This window comes from Pimephales promelas, chromosome 16 (genome assembly GCF_988280905.1).
Source record: "Pimephales promelas chromosome 16, fPimPro1.hap1.1, whole genome shotgun sequence".
Classification (NCBI taxonomy): Eukaryota; Metazoa; Chordata; class Actinopteri; order Cypriniformes; family Leuciscidae; genus Pimephales; species Pimephales promelas.
Window position 1 is genome coordinate 17328544 of NC_142784.1, and position 19514 is coordinate 17348057.

At 36.4% G+C, this 19514-nt stretch overlaps 1 protein-coding gene across 2 annotated transcripts; it reads right to left on the bottom strand.

Moving 5' to 3' along the window:
- Window positions 1-4885: 4885 nt before the first annotated feature.
- Window positions 4886-19133, bottom strand: postnb (periostin, osteoblast specific factor b). Of its 2 annotated transcripts, XM_039670840.2 has the most exons (22): window positions 18857-19133; window positions 17833-17931; window positions 14956-15020; window positions 14599-14756; window positions 14344-14508; window positions 14109-14255; window positions 13812-13953; window positions 11996-12208; window positions 11755-11889; window positions 10807-10955; window positions 9972-10108; window positions 9763-9893; window positions 9492-9622; window positions 8753-8855; window positions 8583-8650; window positions 8245-8290; window positions 8124-8138; window positions 7823-8017; window positions 6325-6369; window positions 5934-5975; window positions 5818-5847; window positions 4886-5683 (listed from the first exon to the last, which is right to left on the bottom strand). In XM_039670840.2, the coding sequence occupies exons 1-22, from the start codon at window positions 18973-18975 to the stop codon at window positions 5661-5663; spliced, it is 2358 nt and encodes a 785-aa protein (XP_039526774.2). In that variant the 5' UTR covers window positions 18976-19133; the 3' UTR covers window positions 4886-5660. The 2 variants fall into 2 exon arrangements, with proteins under 2 accessions (XP_039526774.2, XP_039526776.2); XM_039670842.2 differs by lacking the exon at window positions 6325-6369.
- Between the last annotated feature and the right edge of the window lie 381 nt (window positions 19134-19514).

The following is a 19514-nucleotide window of genomic DNA, read 5'->3' on the forward strand; positions in this document are numbered from 1 at the left end:
AAGTTACACTAATACATATTTTTTTTTTACTTTAATATTTGTATTGTGTGGTAACCATTTTATAAAAGCAATAAAGTACTCAGGGCAAATGCTGTATCGTGAACAAGTTACGGTTTGAGGGGTTTCAGTTGCCTTTCAGTCGTTACTTATTAAAGATACAGCACAGCCTCTTGTACCTTATTGCTTACACAGCACCCTTAGCAACCCCTCTTTGCACAACATGACTTGCATAAACATAAACGCCACTTTCAAGTCAAGTGGCGTGTTATACGCAATTTGAGCTATCCACGTGTATGCATGTGTGTCTACGCCGTTTAATGTCCGAGTGATTCCATGCATACACGCCGTTAAATTTCCGAGTGAAACGAAGCAAAATGTAGATCTACATCTGGGGAGCGATATTTTTTTTTCCTAGGATGGTAGGGGAAGACTCATAAATGGTATTAACCCCAGTGATGTGTAAGTTTAGGGACGGGGTTGGGGTAGGTCATATATTTATACAGTAACTTCAAGTCAACAGCGTTCATAAAATAAAGCACGCCAAAAATGGACATGAATTGGAGTGTCATACATACGCCATTTCATGAGATCAGTAGCAATGTAAACAAAGTTATCATTGATATTGATCATTGAAGCTTATAGAGAAGTGTATTGTGAGAGATCGAGTAAGGGAGTATACCTGCATTTACAGTAGATACAGTTGAACATCTTGTCCTTTTAACAGTTAAGGGTTTTTTTCCATGCCCTAGTCATTTGTCTGTTGCGACTTTGCTTCTCCGTGTTCACAACAAGTTTCATTCCTTTCAATATAAATGTCATCTCTACTGACTGACTCACTAATGGCGAAATAATTTAACTTCTGTTGCTATTTGTTACGATGCAGCAGACACAAGGGGATCGAGTCGCAGCATTTATTAGAGCAGTCAAAACAGGCAGGGGTCAGCAACAGCAAACAGGCCAATAGAGGCAAGGCAGAGACAAACCAGATACAAGCGAAGGGTTGAGGCAGGCAGAGAGAATCAGAGTCCAGGCAGAGAAGGGTCAGCAACGACATACAATCCACAGGTCAACCACCGGATTTAAACTCGGATTTAAACTTTGCAGTGAGTGAATGAATGAACAAGGTATATATAGACAGACTAACAGGAAGAGACGCAGGTGAATGCAATCAGTGAATGATGTACAGGTGAGTGTGATCAGTGATAAGTGATAGTGAGTCCAGGCAGTGAGTTATGGGAAATGAAGTTTCTGAGTGATAATAGCCTAATCTGGAGTGCCGTCTGGTGGTTCTCAAGGGCACTCCAGCTGGTGACCGTTACACTATTCACTACGGGGTACTATGTTTTTTTTTTCAACGAAAGGCAGGCTTTTTAAATTTTACTTCATGAAAGTTGCATTGATATATATATATATATATATATATATATATATATATATATATATTAGGGCTGTGCAAAAGTTAATTGCGATTAATCGCATCCAAAATAAAAGTCTCTGTTTACATAGTATATTTGTGTGTGCTGTATATAATTATTTTGTATATATAAATACACACACATGCATGTATATGTTTAAGAAAATGTGTTATTCCTATATAAAATATTTATATTTGTATAATATAGATTATGTATTTATACAGAATTTAAGCGCAAATAATTCTTAAATATATACATGCATGCATAGGTATTTATATATACAATATAATTATATACAGCACACTCAAATATATTATGTAAAACAGACTTTTATTTTGGATGCGATTAATCGCAATTAACTTTTGCACAGCCCTAATATATATATATATATATATATACAGTATATATATATATATATATATATATATATATAAATATTTGTATTTTGTGGTAACCGTTTTATAAAGATACTCAAGGCTACCCTTGTGAAAAAGAAGTGTGCTTAATTGTATTGAAAGTGTACTTTTTGTGTGCTTAAACTCATAAAAGTATGCTTTTTGAAAAGTGTACTTGCAGATAATATAATATAATTAAAATGAATGGGGGATGTTTTCTTTGCATACTTTAGGCCCCTTTAGGCATCGTTTAAATGCCAGCTCAATCTCTTCCATTCTCAGATAGGGGTATTACTTTATTTTATTTTTACTCTATACTGTTTTAATTGTTCTTATATTGATTGATTTAATTCGTCTACTGTATGTAAAGCACTTTGAATTTCCATTGTGTATGAAATGTGCTAAATAAATAAACTTGCCTTGCCTTGCCTATCGTGTTGTCCTTGTGTTTGTATTTCTTGTGTTTCCTTTCTGTTTAGTTGGCATACCTTCTTAGTTGCCATTTTCTGAAGACATTGTAAAAACGGTTGGTATGCCAACCGTTGGTATGGTTGGTTTTATGTTCATTAGTTTCAAACAATTCTCCCATACCATGAAGGTCCATTCAACCACACTATTAAAGAAATTAAAATAAAATAGGAGAATAGAAAGCAAGTTAAGTACAACACTGTATCATTAGTAAATACAGCATTCCATTTCACTCATAAAGTCTGCAAAGTAGGGAGTCCATGAATAGCCAACCAAGGCCGGTAATTTCATCCGTTCGGTATTTTAATGATACAAATTGGGTTTTGTGGGTATTAATAAATCCAGTGATGGTTCTTCCTCTTCAGTATAACTCTCCATTTCAGACATGTCACATAATTGCAATGGTTGGAAGTAATTTGTTTAGTGTCTGTTTTGTTAAGATGTAGAGGTAGTACTTGTGATTTTTACATGTACATTTATTCATTTAGCTGACGCTTTTATCCAAAGCGACTTACAATTGCTATGTCAGGGGTTGGACACCTCTGGAGCAACTAGGGGTTAAATGTCCTGTTCGCTGTCTCTCAATGTCTCGCAGTGGATTCGAACCTGGGTCTCTCACACCAAAGGTATGTGTCATATCCATTGCGCCATCACCATCACCACCCCATGATTTTTGCCCCCTTAGGCATGGCTGAACCTGTTTAGGTCTGTTCATATGCACATATGCGTGTACATTTGAAAGTTGTCATGAAATGGAAGTTGCAATAGTATTTTCTTCCCTATGTGACACCCATGCCCATACTTTTTTAGTTGTATTCATTCATTCATCCATTCATTCATACAGTTTATTTTGTCATCGTTACAGGATAACAACAAAAAGTTGTTAGAGCAAAAAAACAGACAGGCATATTTTAAATTGTTCACCCATTTGCCTTATCAATATCTGTCCCCATAAATTAAATTTAAATTACCCATGACTTTATACCTAGTTTAACCCCCCATATACCCATATAGAAAACCCCAAAGTGCTATGTCCAGTAAAATAAATGATGCAATTAGTAAATCTAATAAAGGTAAGGTGGTTGGAGTGTTTGAAGGTTGTATTGTACATGTAAGTCTCAAGATGTACTGATTCAAAAAGCAACATTTTCGTATATTTCATTTTGTATTATTCATTCGTTATATCATTTCAAATATCCGAATTGCTTTAGAGGGAGTGTATGAGTTGCAAACCACCAGAATGTTCCGAACAATCAGTTTCCTATAGCTGGCTTCTTTGCGATGCCCCTCTTGCCTGAACAAGCTGTTGAGGGCTGGGCTCTAACAAAAATGCAGCTCAGGGCTGTAGCTATAGGGGATCCGGGGCCCCAGAGCAGGTTGTTGCTGTGAACCTTCCCCCGGTGAAAATCACTGGGGCCTCCCCCAAAGCCAGGAGCCATAAGAATTGTGACCACTTTTCTCCCCTCTAGCGACGGTCCTGCTGCTAATGAAAGATTGTGATATAGCATTTGCATAAATAAAATGCTGGAACAAAAGCTTGGGAAATGATCACAAACTTTGCAGCTCTTATAATTACAATAGCTGAAGTGAGGTGGCTCAAAAATCACTTGTCAGAAACATCATGCTGATGACTGTGGTTCTTGGAATCAGCTCAAATCAATCCATCTACATTGAATGCAAACTTCAGTGGGATGCATGTCACCACTAGCCCCCGTCTGAAATGTCCCACTTTGACCTCCACCTTCATTATAGAAAAGAACAGCAGCAAGTTTAGTCTTGCATTCTGAAAAAAAAAATGCTCACAGCCTTTGATTTCTTTGTTGGGATGGCTGTTTACATTTACATTTAGTTAATATATGTATTTGATCATTTAACTGGTCCAAACTGTGAAAGAATGATTATATTTTTGATACAGTTAAAAATATAACAATACAGTATTTAGTAAAAGTTAACATATTGCCCATTATCTTACATCTTACATATTCTTACATTATCAAACAAAACAGAATGGAGTGTTTTCAAAAAGTTGTATAACAGCTAAAGAAGTTGAACAACTAAGCTCATACATGGATTCTTTTTTTTTCAGACTTTCTCGCTACATTCCATATTGACACAAAATGTCAGTGTATGACATGCTAAAACAAACTTATGGAACGAATTCTGTAATAGATATGCCTTGACTTATCCCACATTACAGTGACAGCTTGAACTCAGGCAATAAGAATGAGCTGAGGGAAGACAAAAAAAAAAAGAGGACAAATAAATGGAAGTTTATGAATGCACAAATACATTGGACGCTCTGAGAAATTTATAAAACACATAAATATGGACATTTTGTGCAGATTTCTCTCTGTGATAAAATATTAATTAAATACTGGAAATGGTCCTTTTCTTAGCTTCACATTTGACATGACAAATATTCTCTTCCTCGAGTAAAACTTGGCAAAGATTGCACTTCAGTGCTAAAAATATTTATCTATTTTATTCCTAATTAATATTTGATATTTTATTGTTATACTTTTATCTAAAATATAAAATAAATAAATAATAACAATACCAATAATGAAATAATATTAACATTTTGTTACTTCAAAAAATGACACACAATTATGTCTAAAAGTTGAGTTTATTATGGAAATTGAAAAGAAATGCAACGTAGCCAAAACCTGTTTGTCAAATTAACCTTGGACTGGTAACATAATTCAGCACATTTGTGCACGGTTTATGCAAAAGGACACACATACAAAACAACAAGGAAGAACAATCATACATCTGTCACACAATGAAAATAAAATCAAAATGTTTTAACAAAACACTGCAACATCATTTCTATTTTATTTTAGATTTTACACCATCTAAACAAGAGCACCATGAAATCATTGTCCATGCAACTGTAAACCGTACCCCAGAAAAATGTGTTACTTTTAACTGTTCCCTATACCATCCATATGAATGTTTCCATTTTTTGAGTTGTTTCATACAAACGGTAATGCGTGGTTGAACAAATGTTTCCAAATCATGTAACAAAAACATCAGGAAGCATCAGATTTTGTTTTGTGTAACATAAAAACATCATTTATTCATGACGAAGATGAAACTGTGATTTTTTTTTTCAGACCATACTTTACAACAAAGAGAGAGAGAGAGAGCTTATGTATACGCATTTGGGGAATTTTGTATCCCCATGTGGACCAAATGTACTTGAACAAAAATCACCATTATGTTTAGAAGAAACAGGACTGATCAGTATTGAGTATGTTTTTCTTTTGCCATAAACTCAACTTCAACCTGGTAGGTTCTGGACCACTGCACAAGTAAACGAAGGAAGTACTCTTCAGGTCTTGTTTTCTACTTGAGCTCTCTCTGTCTACCCAGTCTAGATCTAGACTCTCCTCCGGGGTAATCCTGAGATTATAAATAGAGAGGTCACAGAGATCAAAGTTTGTAGCAAATTGCTTGTTTAATCAATGTGCGTACAATACTGTATAAAACATGACAAAATCTCAGAGTGTCAAACTGATGTTTAGTGAATTATTTACCTGGCCTTCTTCCAGGCACCCTTCTTCCCTCTGGAAACAGATTAGCAAAAGACAGAGAGGTCAACCAAGTTGGGACAATTTAGCTTGACATACTTTTGCAAATGTTAGAATCTCACCTTGAATGAAACTAGTGATGGTTTCAGGGTCCTCACTGAAATCTGGTGTGAAAGAAGAAGAAATTATGAATAATACTGACATTTATCTGGTTATACATGTAGGAGTTGAGAGAAAAGGAAAAGGGAGTAGAGTTCAGTGGTTGACTGGGTCGGCTTTACTCCGCAGCTTGTAGCATAGATAATTCTAAAAGAGTATAAAAGGAAAAACAATAAATCCAAAGTTTTAGTTGTCTTTTACCAGTACCCTTAGCACCATAGAAAGATATTATATTCTGTAACCTGGAATAGGACCAACTTTAAGGAAAAAAAAGATTTGGAGTGAAGACAAAATGAGATCAACTGTTAGCTCTGATGCTAGCATGCTAATAAAGGGTTCAAAGTGTCACACTACCATAAAGCTCCATATCAGAGGAGCTGGTGACTGAATATTCAGGACCTGTTGATACAAAACATTAAGCATGTGTCAATACTTGGGAAATCCAGGTCCAGGAAACGATGGGTTCATTGCTTTTGCAACACGCACTGTTGGGAAATATCACACTTGGTTTCATAGACATATTCCAAGTCACATTATCACACATTTGTCCTTTGGAGAATGACCAAACATTTGGAGTATGACTAAAAGGCAACATATTGAGATGTCATTCATAGTTATTAGGGCGGTTATTTATCTATGGGTCCATTTGGCCCAGTGGATTTATAAAATCAATGCATCACAAGAGAATTCTGTTATTTGTTTAATCATCAGAACATTTTTATGTAACACATCTTATATTGTTGTATTGTGTTTAAAGGGATAGTTCACCCAAAAATTTAAATTCGGTCAGTATACTGACAGAATTTTCATTTTTGGGTGAACTATCCCTTTAATAGCAGTGTGGGGTGAAAAGTACATTTTAAACATTTTAAGAAAACAATGTTTGTCATTTCCTAGCTAGCATTTTACTAACACCTTTTGCAAACTTAAACAATGTAACAAAAATAAGGCAAATTTGACTGTAATACTGACAAGATTACAACAAATATATTTACTTTAGGGCTATCAAACGATTAATCTCGATTAATCGCATCCAAATAAAAAGTTTGAGTTTACATAATATATGTGGGTGCACTGTGTATAATTATTTTATATATATAAATACACACACATGCTTGTATATATTTAAGAAATAATATATATATATATATATATATATACTGTATATACATTTATATATAATTTATATTATATATAAATATAAATATTTTATATATAAATAATATTTTTTTCTTAAATATACATGCATGAGTGTGTATTGATGTATATACAAAATAATTATGCACAGTGCACCCACATATATTATGTAAACACAAACTTTTATTTGGATGCGTTTAATCGCGATTAATCATTTAACAGACCTAATTTACTTTACGTACATTTATCTCACCAAGTAACTTTTGAAAGATCTTTAATTAGTCAACAAATTGTTGGTTGTGTTAGAAATGGCACAACAGATCAGTGAAAAATTGGTATAAATCCTTTTTCATTCAATGAAAGTGGTCACAAGTTAGATTTGGGTCTAATTCTCACTATTAACAATGACTTTTGCCTCAATAAACCCCTAATTATGGCTTATTAATAGTTACCGAGGTAGTCGTTTTGTTTAGGTATTGGGTAGGATAAAGGGATGTAGAATATGGTCAAGGCATTAACATGTCCTTTGAAAGTGCTTATAAACAGCCAAAATCCTAGTAATATGCATGCTAATAAGCAACTACTTGATAGTGAGAGCTGGACCCTAAACTAAAGTGTTACACAGTAAATTTACGATTGCTTAACATTGTTTACATGACAATAGCTTCAATGCAACGATATATGCAATAACTATCATTGATTTAAGGGTGTTTACCTTCAACGACTCTGGTGACTTTGGTCATAGCTGGATCACTTTCGATGACTCTCGTAACCTTAGTCATGGAAGGCTGTCCTTCGATTACCCTGGTGACTTTAGTGATACTAGGTTGACCCTCAATAACCCGTGTCACCTTGGTGATGGTAGGCTCTCCCTGGATGACTCTGGTGACTTTTGTAACATCACCAGGAACTGCATAAATAAGAAACAGAGTACTCATTAAACAAACGATCTTCATGCAGTGCAGAGTAATAATTTAGCTCTCTCGTGAGTAATGAGTTCCATTGGTGTCAATTACCTGTGATTACTCTTCCTAGAGGGAAAAGGGTGAAACATGAATGTCAGATTTCAAGAAAACCGAATCTTTGAGCAAACAGATAAAAAGAAACTGAAATGAAAACCATTTTCATTATACATACTCATAAATGTCAGAGGGATCTCCTGAAATCTGTATCCAGAAACATACTGCAAAGGAAAGAAACTACACGTTGCCAAAGAAATTCACTTATGAAAATATCCTGTCTATTACATTGGCATGGGAGTAAAATTACACAAATAAAAAGAAATGGCATTAGGATCCCACTGGACATCTGTTTTGTGAGATCATGTTAAAGGATGAGAACGGGCTGGATCATATTATGGCATGAAGGCTGAATTTGGTTGCACATAATCGAGTCCAGATCCTCAGGGCAAACAAGCCCCTAAATGGGTGTTTCTGTGAACGACTTCATGCTTGTTGCATGTTGCAATTCAATACCTTAATCTGGATGTATCGGATGATCCTTGTCAGGAGTGCACGGAGTTCCTGGCTGCCAACAGGTATATCTTTTAAAATAAAACAGACATTTAGTAGTTGAAAAATGGACTTGATTTCCAAACAGAATAGAAAGAAAAGAAAAGAAAAGTAACCGCAATTTTAACTCTCACCCTCAGGGTACAGAAGAGTCCTGACGAAGTGAACAACTCCATTTGTGGCCATTAAATCAGACTCAGGAACTTTCACAGTGTTGACCTGCATGCTCTGATTTGCCTGTAAATGGCAATATATTTGTAAAATAATTCAGTAAAATAATTCAGATTGTCTGGTCCATGGACATCACCTCATCTGGATTGCAGGAAAAAAATATTTGCACTTTGGTTTGGTTTACCATTATGACAAAAAAGTTTTGTGATAACATTTGCATAATCAATAACATGATATAACACAACTCGGACTGAGAACAATTAAAAATACCAATTTACCTATATATATATATATATATATATATATATATATATATATATATACTGTATACATAACATTTAAAAACATAAATGTAAAGAATGGTATTACAGATTGGTGTTCGCTAATGTATTCGGATTTAGTAATATAAAATAATATATTGACAGCTAATTTAGACTTTTTATGTTACTTGGCTGTACCTTTTTAATACTTCCATATATCAAATACATTCAGATTGTCTTGTACTTATAAATGTTGTATCAAGGTAAGTGGTTTACAACAAAGCTTGGTTTAATTTTACCCACAGGAACTTCCCACCATAAAACACTTTATTACAGAGTAGAATCATATAATCAGATGAAGGTTCTTGCATGTGTTCCTATAACAGATGTTGTGCCTTGAAATTAATTTCAAGGCTGGACTGCAGGAGTGCTTGATACTTACATACAACACCTTCAAATTGCTGCCCTGGAGAGTTTTGAGGAGGTTAGTGACTCCAGTCTCCAAGCCTCCACCGATGAAGACGCCGTTACTGAAGTGATAGAGCAGAATGGCTCTGAGGGCGTTAACGTCACCTGATCACAGAGAAGAAACGCTGTCATATCCTGCATCCTCCGTCTTTCATCTTTAATCTCATTAATCCTGAATAAAACAAAGCTGAACAGTAATTCTAGATGTGGTGTGCCTTGAAAATGACATGTATGAAAGAACTCACTCTTCAAAAGAGACAAGTCTCTCTCGCTGAGCCCTGCAAAAGCCTCATCTGTAGGGGCAAAAAGTGTGAAATCTCCTTCCTGTTTGAGCAAATCAGTCAGACCAGCTGCTTCCATCAGAGACAAAAAGATCCTGCAGCGATGAAGTGATAGTCATAAGGACAAGAAAGCGATCTTCACTTTGAATTGATAAAGATTCACTTTTTCTTACTTGAATGCTCCGTTTTTCACCAGAAGTTGGTACATGGTGGACTCTGGTGCCGTGATCAGGGTCTTCATGAGATGGAGGGCACCATTGCTTCCCTCTTTGCTTCCTCGGATGAAGCAGGCGTTTTCAATGCAGACTGCCTTCATAGGGAAAATATTACAAGACAGTTCACTTCCTCTGAGTCTACTAATTGAAACTATTTGAGCTATTACAATGCCAATAAATGTCAGTGAATGTCCTCCCCCTGGCTAAAATATATTTAAAATGTATTGTAAATATGTGTTGTAAAAATATTTACTTAGGTAAGATTATACATTTTGAATACAGTTCAGATATACGAGCACATAGGGAGAACAAGAACAAATACTGTACATGAATTTTTTTTTTAAGTTTTATAAAACTATTGGTGTGTTTATCCATCCTTAAAAGTTTTATTTTAGTACATTGGAGAAATATATACATGTATATTTTTCTGACATATTTTGAATTTTTTTTGCATATCACAATTTATAAATTAATAGATTAATTCATACCTAAATATGTATATTGTTTGCCAAATGCACTGTAAAAAATATTTTCAAGATTTGTAATCACAACATTTTTTCTTTTGTCAAATCAACTTAAATAATTTATTTAGTTGAGATAACTTATTATTTTGAGTTTTTGATGATTAAATCAATCTCCTTCATTGTATTAACTCACTTTTTCCAGTTCAATCAACTTAAAATTTTAAGGCAACCGGGTACTTAATTTTTTAAGTTAAACCAACAATTTTTTTTTTTACAGTGGATTCTAAATCATAAGAAAATCAAGAACAAAGACATATAAAACAACTGACTGTGCGGTAGAGGAAGACTCTGAGAAATTTCCCTGCAAGTGTTTCCAGGCGCTGACCGTTGTAGAGCTGACTCAGCACAACCTTGTTCTTGATTATGTGATTTTCAAGAATGATCTTCAGGAAGCTCTGGTCCATGGACATCACCTCATCTGGATTGCAGAGAAAAGAAAAAACATATTTACACTTGGTTTGGTTTACCATCATGACAAAAAAGTTTTGTGATAGCATTTGCATAATCAATAACCCAACTCAGATTTAGAACGATTAAAAAGACCAATTGACCTCTTCCACAATAAAACACACAGAGGTTGTAACCTTAAAACATTATATATTTCAAACAGCAACATGTTAAGACTTGGTCAGCCTTTGGTAGTGAGCAGTTTGTAGAATGTGCATTCCCAGACAGCACTTTCTGTTATTGTAACCCCAGGCACTGTCCCTTTCCCCCATGCAGCCTAGTAAAAAGAACGATTTAACCCTGTAAATATAATGTGACGAATATGTTCACATGTCATTAACCACAAATGACCTGCAAACATGTGATGATGAGGTGAAAGATCCAGCTTAGCCTCCTGTGAGGTCTGAAATGCTCTGTATGGGAGGTGGGATATCAGAAGTTTTCATCTTCTCTTCATCTTTCAACATCTTTTCAGTGCTGGAAGCCTGATGAGCCCCATAGATCAACAGAAGCTGCCATTTTCCAGATACAGGCATTGACTGAATCATATGTTTTTACACCTGCTATCCCACGAGGAATCAAAGTTGTAGTTATGGGACAGCAGAAGTTAACAAAGACAAGGTACATAAGCAATTGAAAGAACAGAGGTCTTGCTAAGGTAGAATTAAAACAGACAATGACGGAGAAGAAACAAGCAGCTAAGTAAAGGCAAAGAGACTATGGAAGTTAGTTAAACAGAGGGAAAGGGAGATTGACATGTATTTGCTCACCGTTGAAGGCTGCGTTGATGGGAGCCAGGAGCGTGTACTCAGCCTGGGGTCTCATGGCTGAAGACAAGCCTAGCTCTGTCAACATGTCACCATAGGTGCTCTGAGATTGTCCAACCAGCTCCAAAACCTGTTTAGCTTTAAAAAAATAAATAAAAATAAAATCAAAGCATTTAAAAGCTATTTCAGTCATTTCTGCACTCTCAGGAAAAAAAGATAAAAGAGACTGATACGATAAGCTTACCAGAGTCGGGCATGAGGACTTGATCGATGAGGTGGATGACTCCATTGCTGGTGACAATGTCCTTCTTGAGTACCATCTTTATGCCATTGACTGTAAGGCTATCGCCATCACAGCCAATCTCAATATTGCTGCCCTCCAGGGTCTCGTGAGACGTGCCGGCCATGATGGCCTCAGAGCACTGAACAGAGTTCAACAGATGGTAGTTGAGGAGAGCTGGAAGAGAAGAAACACAAGTCACTGTCATCCAAGCACATCTGTTATTCCTCTTACACGCCTCTTGAGATGTGAGGAAATCGTGGAAAAATGATATTATATATTTTTTTGGTGTTTAGAACATACCACATCAGGTAGAAATCACAAATGGAAAAGAGTCTGTCAGCAAATGCTTCATACAAACATGCTAAATGACAATTTTGCACAGTCATTTAACAGTATTTGCTTTAAATTAATGTGCATGAAATCACCTGCCAAGCACAGTTTTCCTCAGAGAATGGTTGTAAATCGCAAACGCATTTATCGGCTAGGCTTACACTAGCATATAGACACAGTAGCTTCAACATGGACTTTGATTTCATGTCCTTTAATATTATTTAAATTCTGTGATTTAATATATACATTATGTAGATATGCATGCAATCCATTATGTCATTGCATCTCCAATTAGTTCCCAAAAGGGAATCCTGGTGGAGCCTTGGGAGCCTTTGGGTCCTCTCTGAGTAAGTCTCTCAGCAGCAACAAACCATTTGACTGGAAATAGAGCGAGTCTCAAGTCAAAAGTCTAGGGACTAATAAGAGAGCAGAGATCCCATCGCCACCATTTTTCACTGGATCGTAAAGCTAACAGCTGTTTCCTGTCTATAGGTCTCTGGCAAGACAAGGATTATGCTCTTTTCAGAAGGTCTTAGATCTTTCTCCTTTGGCCCTTGCAATGAACATTATTGCTTTAATGGCTACAAAATGTATTCCGCATCACTCTGGAAAACATGAACCACTGGAGCCAAATGGGTGCATATGTTCAAGCTGGCTATCACCTCACTGTATTGTTCATTGTGTTAAATGGGTTGGTATTATATGCAGTCAATGGCTAACCGTACAAAGCATCAGTATCTAGGTTAAGCTTGGAGTTTTTCTTTTTCATTTCCATGGCTTCCCTCAATGAAAGTTGCATAAGCAGCAGATCAAATGTCTTTCCGCTTGGCACTAAAGATTTGGCCATAACATTAGTTTTATTTTAGTTTTCACACAAGCAGTTAATGTAGACCTTAGGGCATTTCTGACAAACTTTATATTCATGAGAGTGGGGTATTATGTCATTATTTTACATGATCACTGGGAAAGTTAATGCAACTCCAAAGCAAACCTCAACCACAGCATTCTGAAAATACTGTAAGACGTACCCATAAACTTCAGTTCTGTTGCCGAGCCGAAAACCTTCAGATTTGATTTCTTCTCCAAGTGGCTCAACTGTAACCCTGTCTAAATCTCAAAGTAGTCCTATAAGTGTTGTTATGGCACTGATTGCCAACTGTCTGCGAATTCCAGGCCTAAAGCTCAGGGTGCAGCAGGCCCATCTGGTTTGAAAGGGGGCAAAATAATCCTTGGCCTCACTCAGTTGACTCATATCAACAAACACGGCACGAGGGGAACTGCCAGATCCTTGATTTCCTGCATCTTTGTCTCATTAAATAAGAACACAGCCTTTCTTTGTGCCAAGTCTGCAATCAATATGGGATTTAACGTGTCCCCTTCGACAACTTAAAGCGCATTTGAGAAGAGAGCAATGGGAAATCATGTGTGCTTTACGTCTTGGGTTTACCTTGGAGGGAAACCTTGTCTTTCATAAGCCTGTCCATAACCTCTCTATCCAGATTTTCAAAGGCATCGTTGGTGGGGGCAAACAGGGTGAAGTGTCCAGGCTGACCCAGCTTCTCGATCAAACCGGATTCAGTAGCCACAGTCTGGAAAAGAAACGGAGCATTAACAACTTTTGGTTCATTGGTTTGTGTGGCGAGCAGGACGAGGTCGAGGGTCTCGTATCTCTCCCACGGCCCTCGTCCTGCTCGCCACAGTTTGGTTCATGAACTACACAGCTCCAAGTTTCCTTAACACTTACACTCAAAGTGCTTAGTTCATCGTCGACTTCGATTATATCCTGAATGGTGTTGCCAACAGCTGTGATGACGCGGTCAATGACGTGGACCACTCCGTTGGTGGCCACCTGGTTGCCGTGAATGATCCTGGCACAGTTCACTGTGACAACCTGAACAAGAACCATGTGTAAATGAAGTCCCTCACAAAGAAAGTGAAAACTGAAACATAACCCTCCATTTCTCAAGATATCAAATTACCCCATTGGAGTAATGATTGATGAGCAGGCTCAAGTCGTTGTACATGGAGGTCACGGTCATTCCGTTCTTGAGGTCTTTGGTGAGAAGCCGTTTGTTGACCATGTGGTAGTGCAGAGCATTGTACAGCTCGATATTAACATTGCTCACCAGACCATTCCTCACTTCCTATAGAATAGAGAGGAAGCCAACGCAAAACAGTCAAGGAATTACTCAACTTCCATGTTTGTGCTGAATATAGAAGGAACGTGATGATACCGTATCCAAAAGATCCCATGCATCATTACTGGGTGCGAAGAAGGTGTATGACCCGGAACCTTCAATCTCTTCTCGTAGTTTGGATAAAGCAGAGTATTCCTGGGTATTCGTGGCTTTGACCAGGCCGAGGGTACCATAAACGTTGTCAATGGGAGCAACTGCAAGGAAAGTGACACAGATTAGCCACCAGATTGCAGCCTAATAAAATTATTTTCCTACATTATAGCATTTAAATTATATATCGATCACACTTACCATACTTATTGGAAATTTGTATTTTATTGACAATATAACCAGACTTTTATGACATTCCAATGTCAGACTTGTCAGTAAGTAACTTTTATGAAATCAACCAACCTGCAGGACAGCCTCTCAAGCCGTCCAACTTCATGTAACCTGGGCAACACTCATACAACACGGTCCTGGACAAAGGGAGAGAAGACATAAATCCAGAAGAACATGTGTTAAGTGAATAGCGAAGCCCAGACATTTGGTGCCACTTGAAAAAACAAAATCAAATTCATTATTTTTTTCTTCCTGAATTCCATTCTCACGTCGTTACAAGCTATCCCGGTTTTAATGATAACACAGTTCATGGTATTGGACAGACAGTCTTTCCATATGGCAACTATTAACTGTCTTTGTACATAAACATGCTATGTGGTCCCGAGGTTTGTGCCTTATTCCACTATCATTACGGTGTCATAGCATTGCATTAATACTTAAAGTGCCCTAAAGCCAAGTGCTGAGACCAACTTGGTGGTTTAGTAAAGCGGTATTTTTTGGATCCAGGAAGCCTTTAAAGTAAATTTATAACCCAGTGAAAACCCTTGGTTTGGAAGTTACAATGTACAATGGGAAGGAAATGTCGAATCAGCAGTTTTCCAGTAATGGAGGTTGCATTCTGGTTTTTCTGTTTTCATTGAAAACGGCCTTTAAATCTTCAAACCAAGCTTGTAAATATGTTTCCATGACCACACAAATGGAATCTCATGGATGAGAGGTCATTTTGCTCTGTAGCATTAAAAAACAAAAAATATAATCTAAAAAGAAAATTATAAAACTGAAATTATCTTAAAAACTAATAATGAACCGTCTGAATATATATATATATATATATATATATATATATATATATACATTTGCGCTTTTAAATACAACTATTTTACTGAGCATCATGTAAAAGAAGGTAATCATCACTGTTGTACTTTACAACTTGAATTGCCACCATAAACATCTTCTGTCAGTATTTTTGTCCATCATTATTTTTTTTCCCCATTCCCTTTACTGTGTGTTTAGCCAGTTGCAAGTTCATGTGCATTATAACAGGCTCTTAATGTGAATAATGGGTTCAATAAAACTCACCTAAGCTAATTATACCAACTATTCAGCAGCCATATTGTAATGGCTGTTAATGGGAAACAGGTTTTTTATAAGGTCCTCTGAGAAAACACCCCTGGAGTGTTACAATCCCTTGAGAAGTTCTCAAAGCTGCTGATAATCAACAAACTCCAGCAGTGGTGGAGATTCAGAGAGAAACACTCGTCAAAGGTTAGTGCACATGGAAATCTGTCGGTGGTGAGTTCTGTGGAAGAGTGGAAACTGACAAGTCCCTTAGATTGGGCATTCACGAGACTAATACGGATTTTAAAGTGTCCTCCATGTGACCGCCGCACTGAGGATCCAGAAGGAATAGTTTTGGCTCATGGCTGGACTCCATGTCTTCTATAGAAGTAAAGTGCTGGGAAAGGATAGCTGATGAGATCATTTGAGCCTCACTAGAACATGAGCTTCTAAAGTATCTCTCCCCAAAACGGGAGGAAAACATGACTCCTGTTGACCAGACATGCTGAGGAAATGCATACACATGAATCATTAGGGAGAAGGTCAAATTTTCCAATTGAATTTCTCCCTTGTGAGTCACCAGTTCAAAGGATCTACAACATAATGCATATGCTCAAACCATTAGGATAGATCTAAAACCATCAGATGGTGGAGATTTCTAAAACAAATATAAGCTTTGCACTAGATTGAACATGACTTCAATGAAAACAGACACTACAAAATGTAGTAATTCTTCAACTACTCTCATCTGCACATTGAGACACCATCAGTGATTTAACTTTTTTTCACCAATCTTTCAAGGAGATCTAAGACTGTCATTCTCATCTCAGTTATGGAAGCTAAGCACACTAAACCAGATATTTACAAAGATTGCCAGACCGCTATGTAATGGTCTACTGAGAGCAGAGAAAATCCCCAGAGCAGAACAGTTCTTGGCTTTTCGATATACAAAACTGCAAGATAAGCAGAAAATCTACAGAATATCTCAGGCAAGTCTGGCTTTGCAACTAAAGGAAGTTTGAAACCTCTGGAGGTTAGTTCACATCGGTGCTGTTTGGTCACATATGAGAGGCCCGGGGAAACTCTTTATGTTGTTATTCCACTCTTTTCCAACCACAGAAAAAGGAAAAGAAACCGGAGGCATAACATACAGTACTCTACATGAATCAACGGTTGTGGTTGACCATGTTGGCCTCCAGAAACCACAACCTCATTACTCGAGCATTCACAGTAGGACACTGCTGCTCATCTTACGGTATATTGTTGATCTAGATGTTGAAATCTTGTTTTGCTTTTGTTGTTTCACACATCATTAAGTTCTTTAGTTTTGCCAAAGAGCTTCTCAAAAAACAAAAGAGCCTACTGACATTTCCACCTTGTAGACAGCTGTGTATTTTCGCCCTAGGACAGAAATTTCAAGAAAGGTGTTTCAACACAAGCCAAGCACTCCAGGCGAGCTCTACTGCTTTCTTTAATCATTGATGGCATGTCCTGACAATGTCAGTGGGTCTCACCATTTTATACCAATTAAGGTTCTGCAGCTCTCTGGTGGTTTGTGCCGTAGAAACACATGGAATTTGGTTTGTAGCTAGAGCAATTGTTTGTCTTTGTTTTGGGAGCCATGTTGAACTATAAATCCACTGTTGCTGTATATTTCTGTATTTTAAAAAGTCATTTGGATAGGAAGCATTGTAAATTCAACCAGCTTGAAGTGAACTCAGCTTAAGTAGGAATTCACCTGTGAATGTAACTTGAAAGTCTTCACACACTCTTACCAATTGGGACAGCAACCTTTCACATTTGACCATTGGAGCAGTTGAAACTTTCCAGTTTCTGTCAAAGAGACAGGATTTGTAATAGCCTCCAGAAATCATAAACCATCACACTTACGCTTTCTTTCCACAGATGGCCCCTTGGTACCAATTACGGCAAGTGCTGAAGTATTTCTTCTTTGTCCCCACAACTTGCTGGAGAGCGCACACATTTGGTCTGCAGAGAGGTAAAGGTAAGACAGGATGAAATGAGTAAAGCTGGCAGGTCATACTTTAGATAAGGGTCCAATTCTCACTATTAACTAACTATCGAGGACTTTAATAATAAACTCCTTAAATCCTAATTACTGCTTAGTAGTTAGTAAGTTGTTAAGTTTAGGCATTGAGTAGGATTAAGGGATGTAGAATATGGTCATGGAGTTGTGCTTTATAAATGCTAATAAACAGTCAATATCCTAGTAATATGCATGCTATTAAGCAACTAGTTCATAGTGAGAATTGGAGTCACAAGTGCAATAGATGTGTGAAATTGTTTTGTTACTGCATAGTGCTTTTCATTTAAACCTGGGACAATAATGTTTGACTTTGATGTAATAAATGTAAAATTTAAATATAAAGGTCTTAAGAATGGATTGAAATTGGTAATATATATTAAAAAAAAAAACACAATGATTTACAAAAGCCAGTATTTAAAAGGATTAAATAATTTACAAAATATATAAAAAGAAACCTTTTGTCAGGTAACCTAATTGTATACTAATAAAATCAAGTATGTCATTTAAAACTATGTAAATATATTTATATTTTGTTAGTCAATAATATTATTTAGTATGATAATCAACCTGACTAGATTTGGTTACATAAATTAATAATAATAATAATAATAATAATAATAATAATAATAACATTTTCACACAGTTTGCATATTTGTTTCACAAAGACAAAGAAATCTTCAGTTATACAAATATACAGTTATAAAAATAACAGCAAAAGTATGCAAATTAATTACCATATGTAAAATCTTTAAAATATATTTGAAAAAAATATATAAATTATGAAAATTATTCTTAATTGAAATATATTTAAATGATATATGCTATTTATAATATATTAATTGAATGCATCAAATGAATAACTCTTACCCTTCTTTCTTTGCTCGAATTCGACTATGGGCAACTATCTTGTCATAGGCTGAGGAGTCTGCCTGGTCAAAGGCAGACAGCACAAAGAGTGCAAAAGTGGCCACAAAGAGTTGCTTCATCCCTGCTTTCCTCACTGTGAGTCTTCAGAGCAAGAATGGGCTCCAGCTGAGGGGGAGAGGGCTTTTATAGCTCTGCTCTCAGCAGCAGGAAAGACTGTCAAACTGTCAGTGCACCAGCCTCTCCTGTTCACCAGTGTGTCTCTATGACCTCACCTCCAACACTGAATAAGCAAAACACAAAGAATGGAGGATTAATTCAACAACGAGCTGAAGTGTGAGGAGGAAATGATGTAGAATTCCTAACAAAAGAATTATTATATACAGTACATGCAGAGCTATTTTACTCCATATTAGGACCGGTGTGGAACTTTTTCTTTTTAATTTGATAATCGTTGTTCTGTGCTGGTGATATTTGGCATATGCAAAAAAAGAAAAAAAAGAAAAAAAGTTCTTTCTTGCAAATTTTCATTTCAAAGCTTATTTCTAGATATGCTACATCTTTTTTAAGTATAGGCTAACTATTCCAAAGAGAATCCCAAATTTTCACTATTGTCTCAGATTTTCCGACCTTGTTACATTAATCTACATTAATCAGGTAT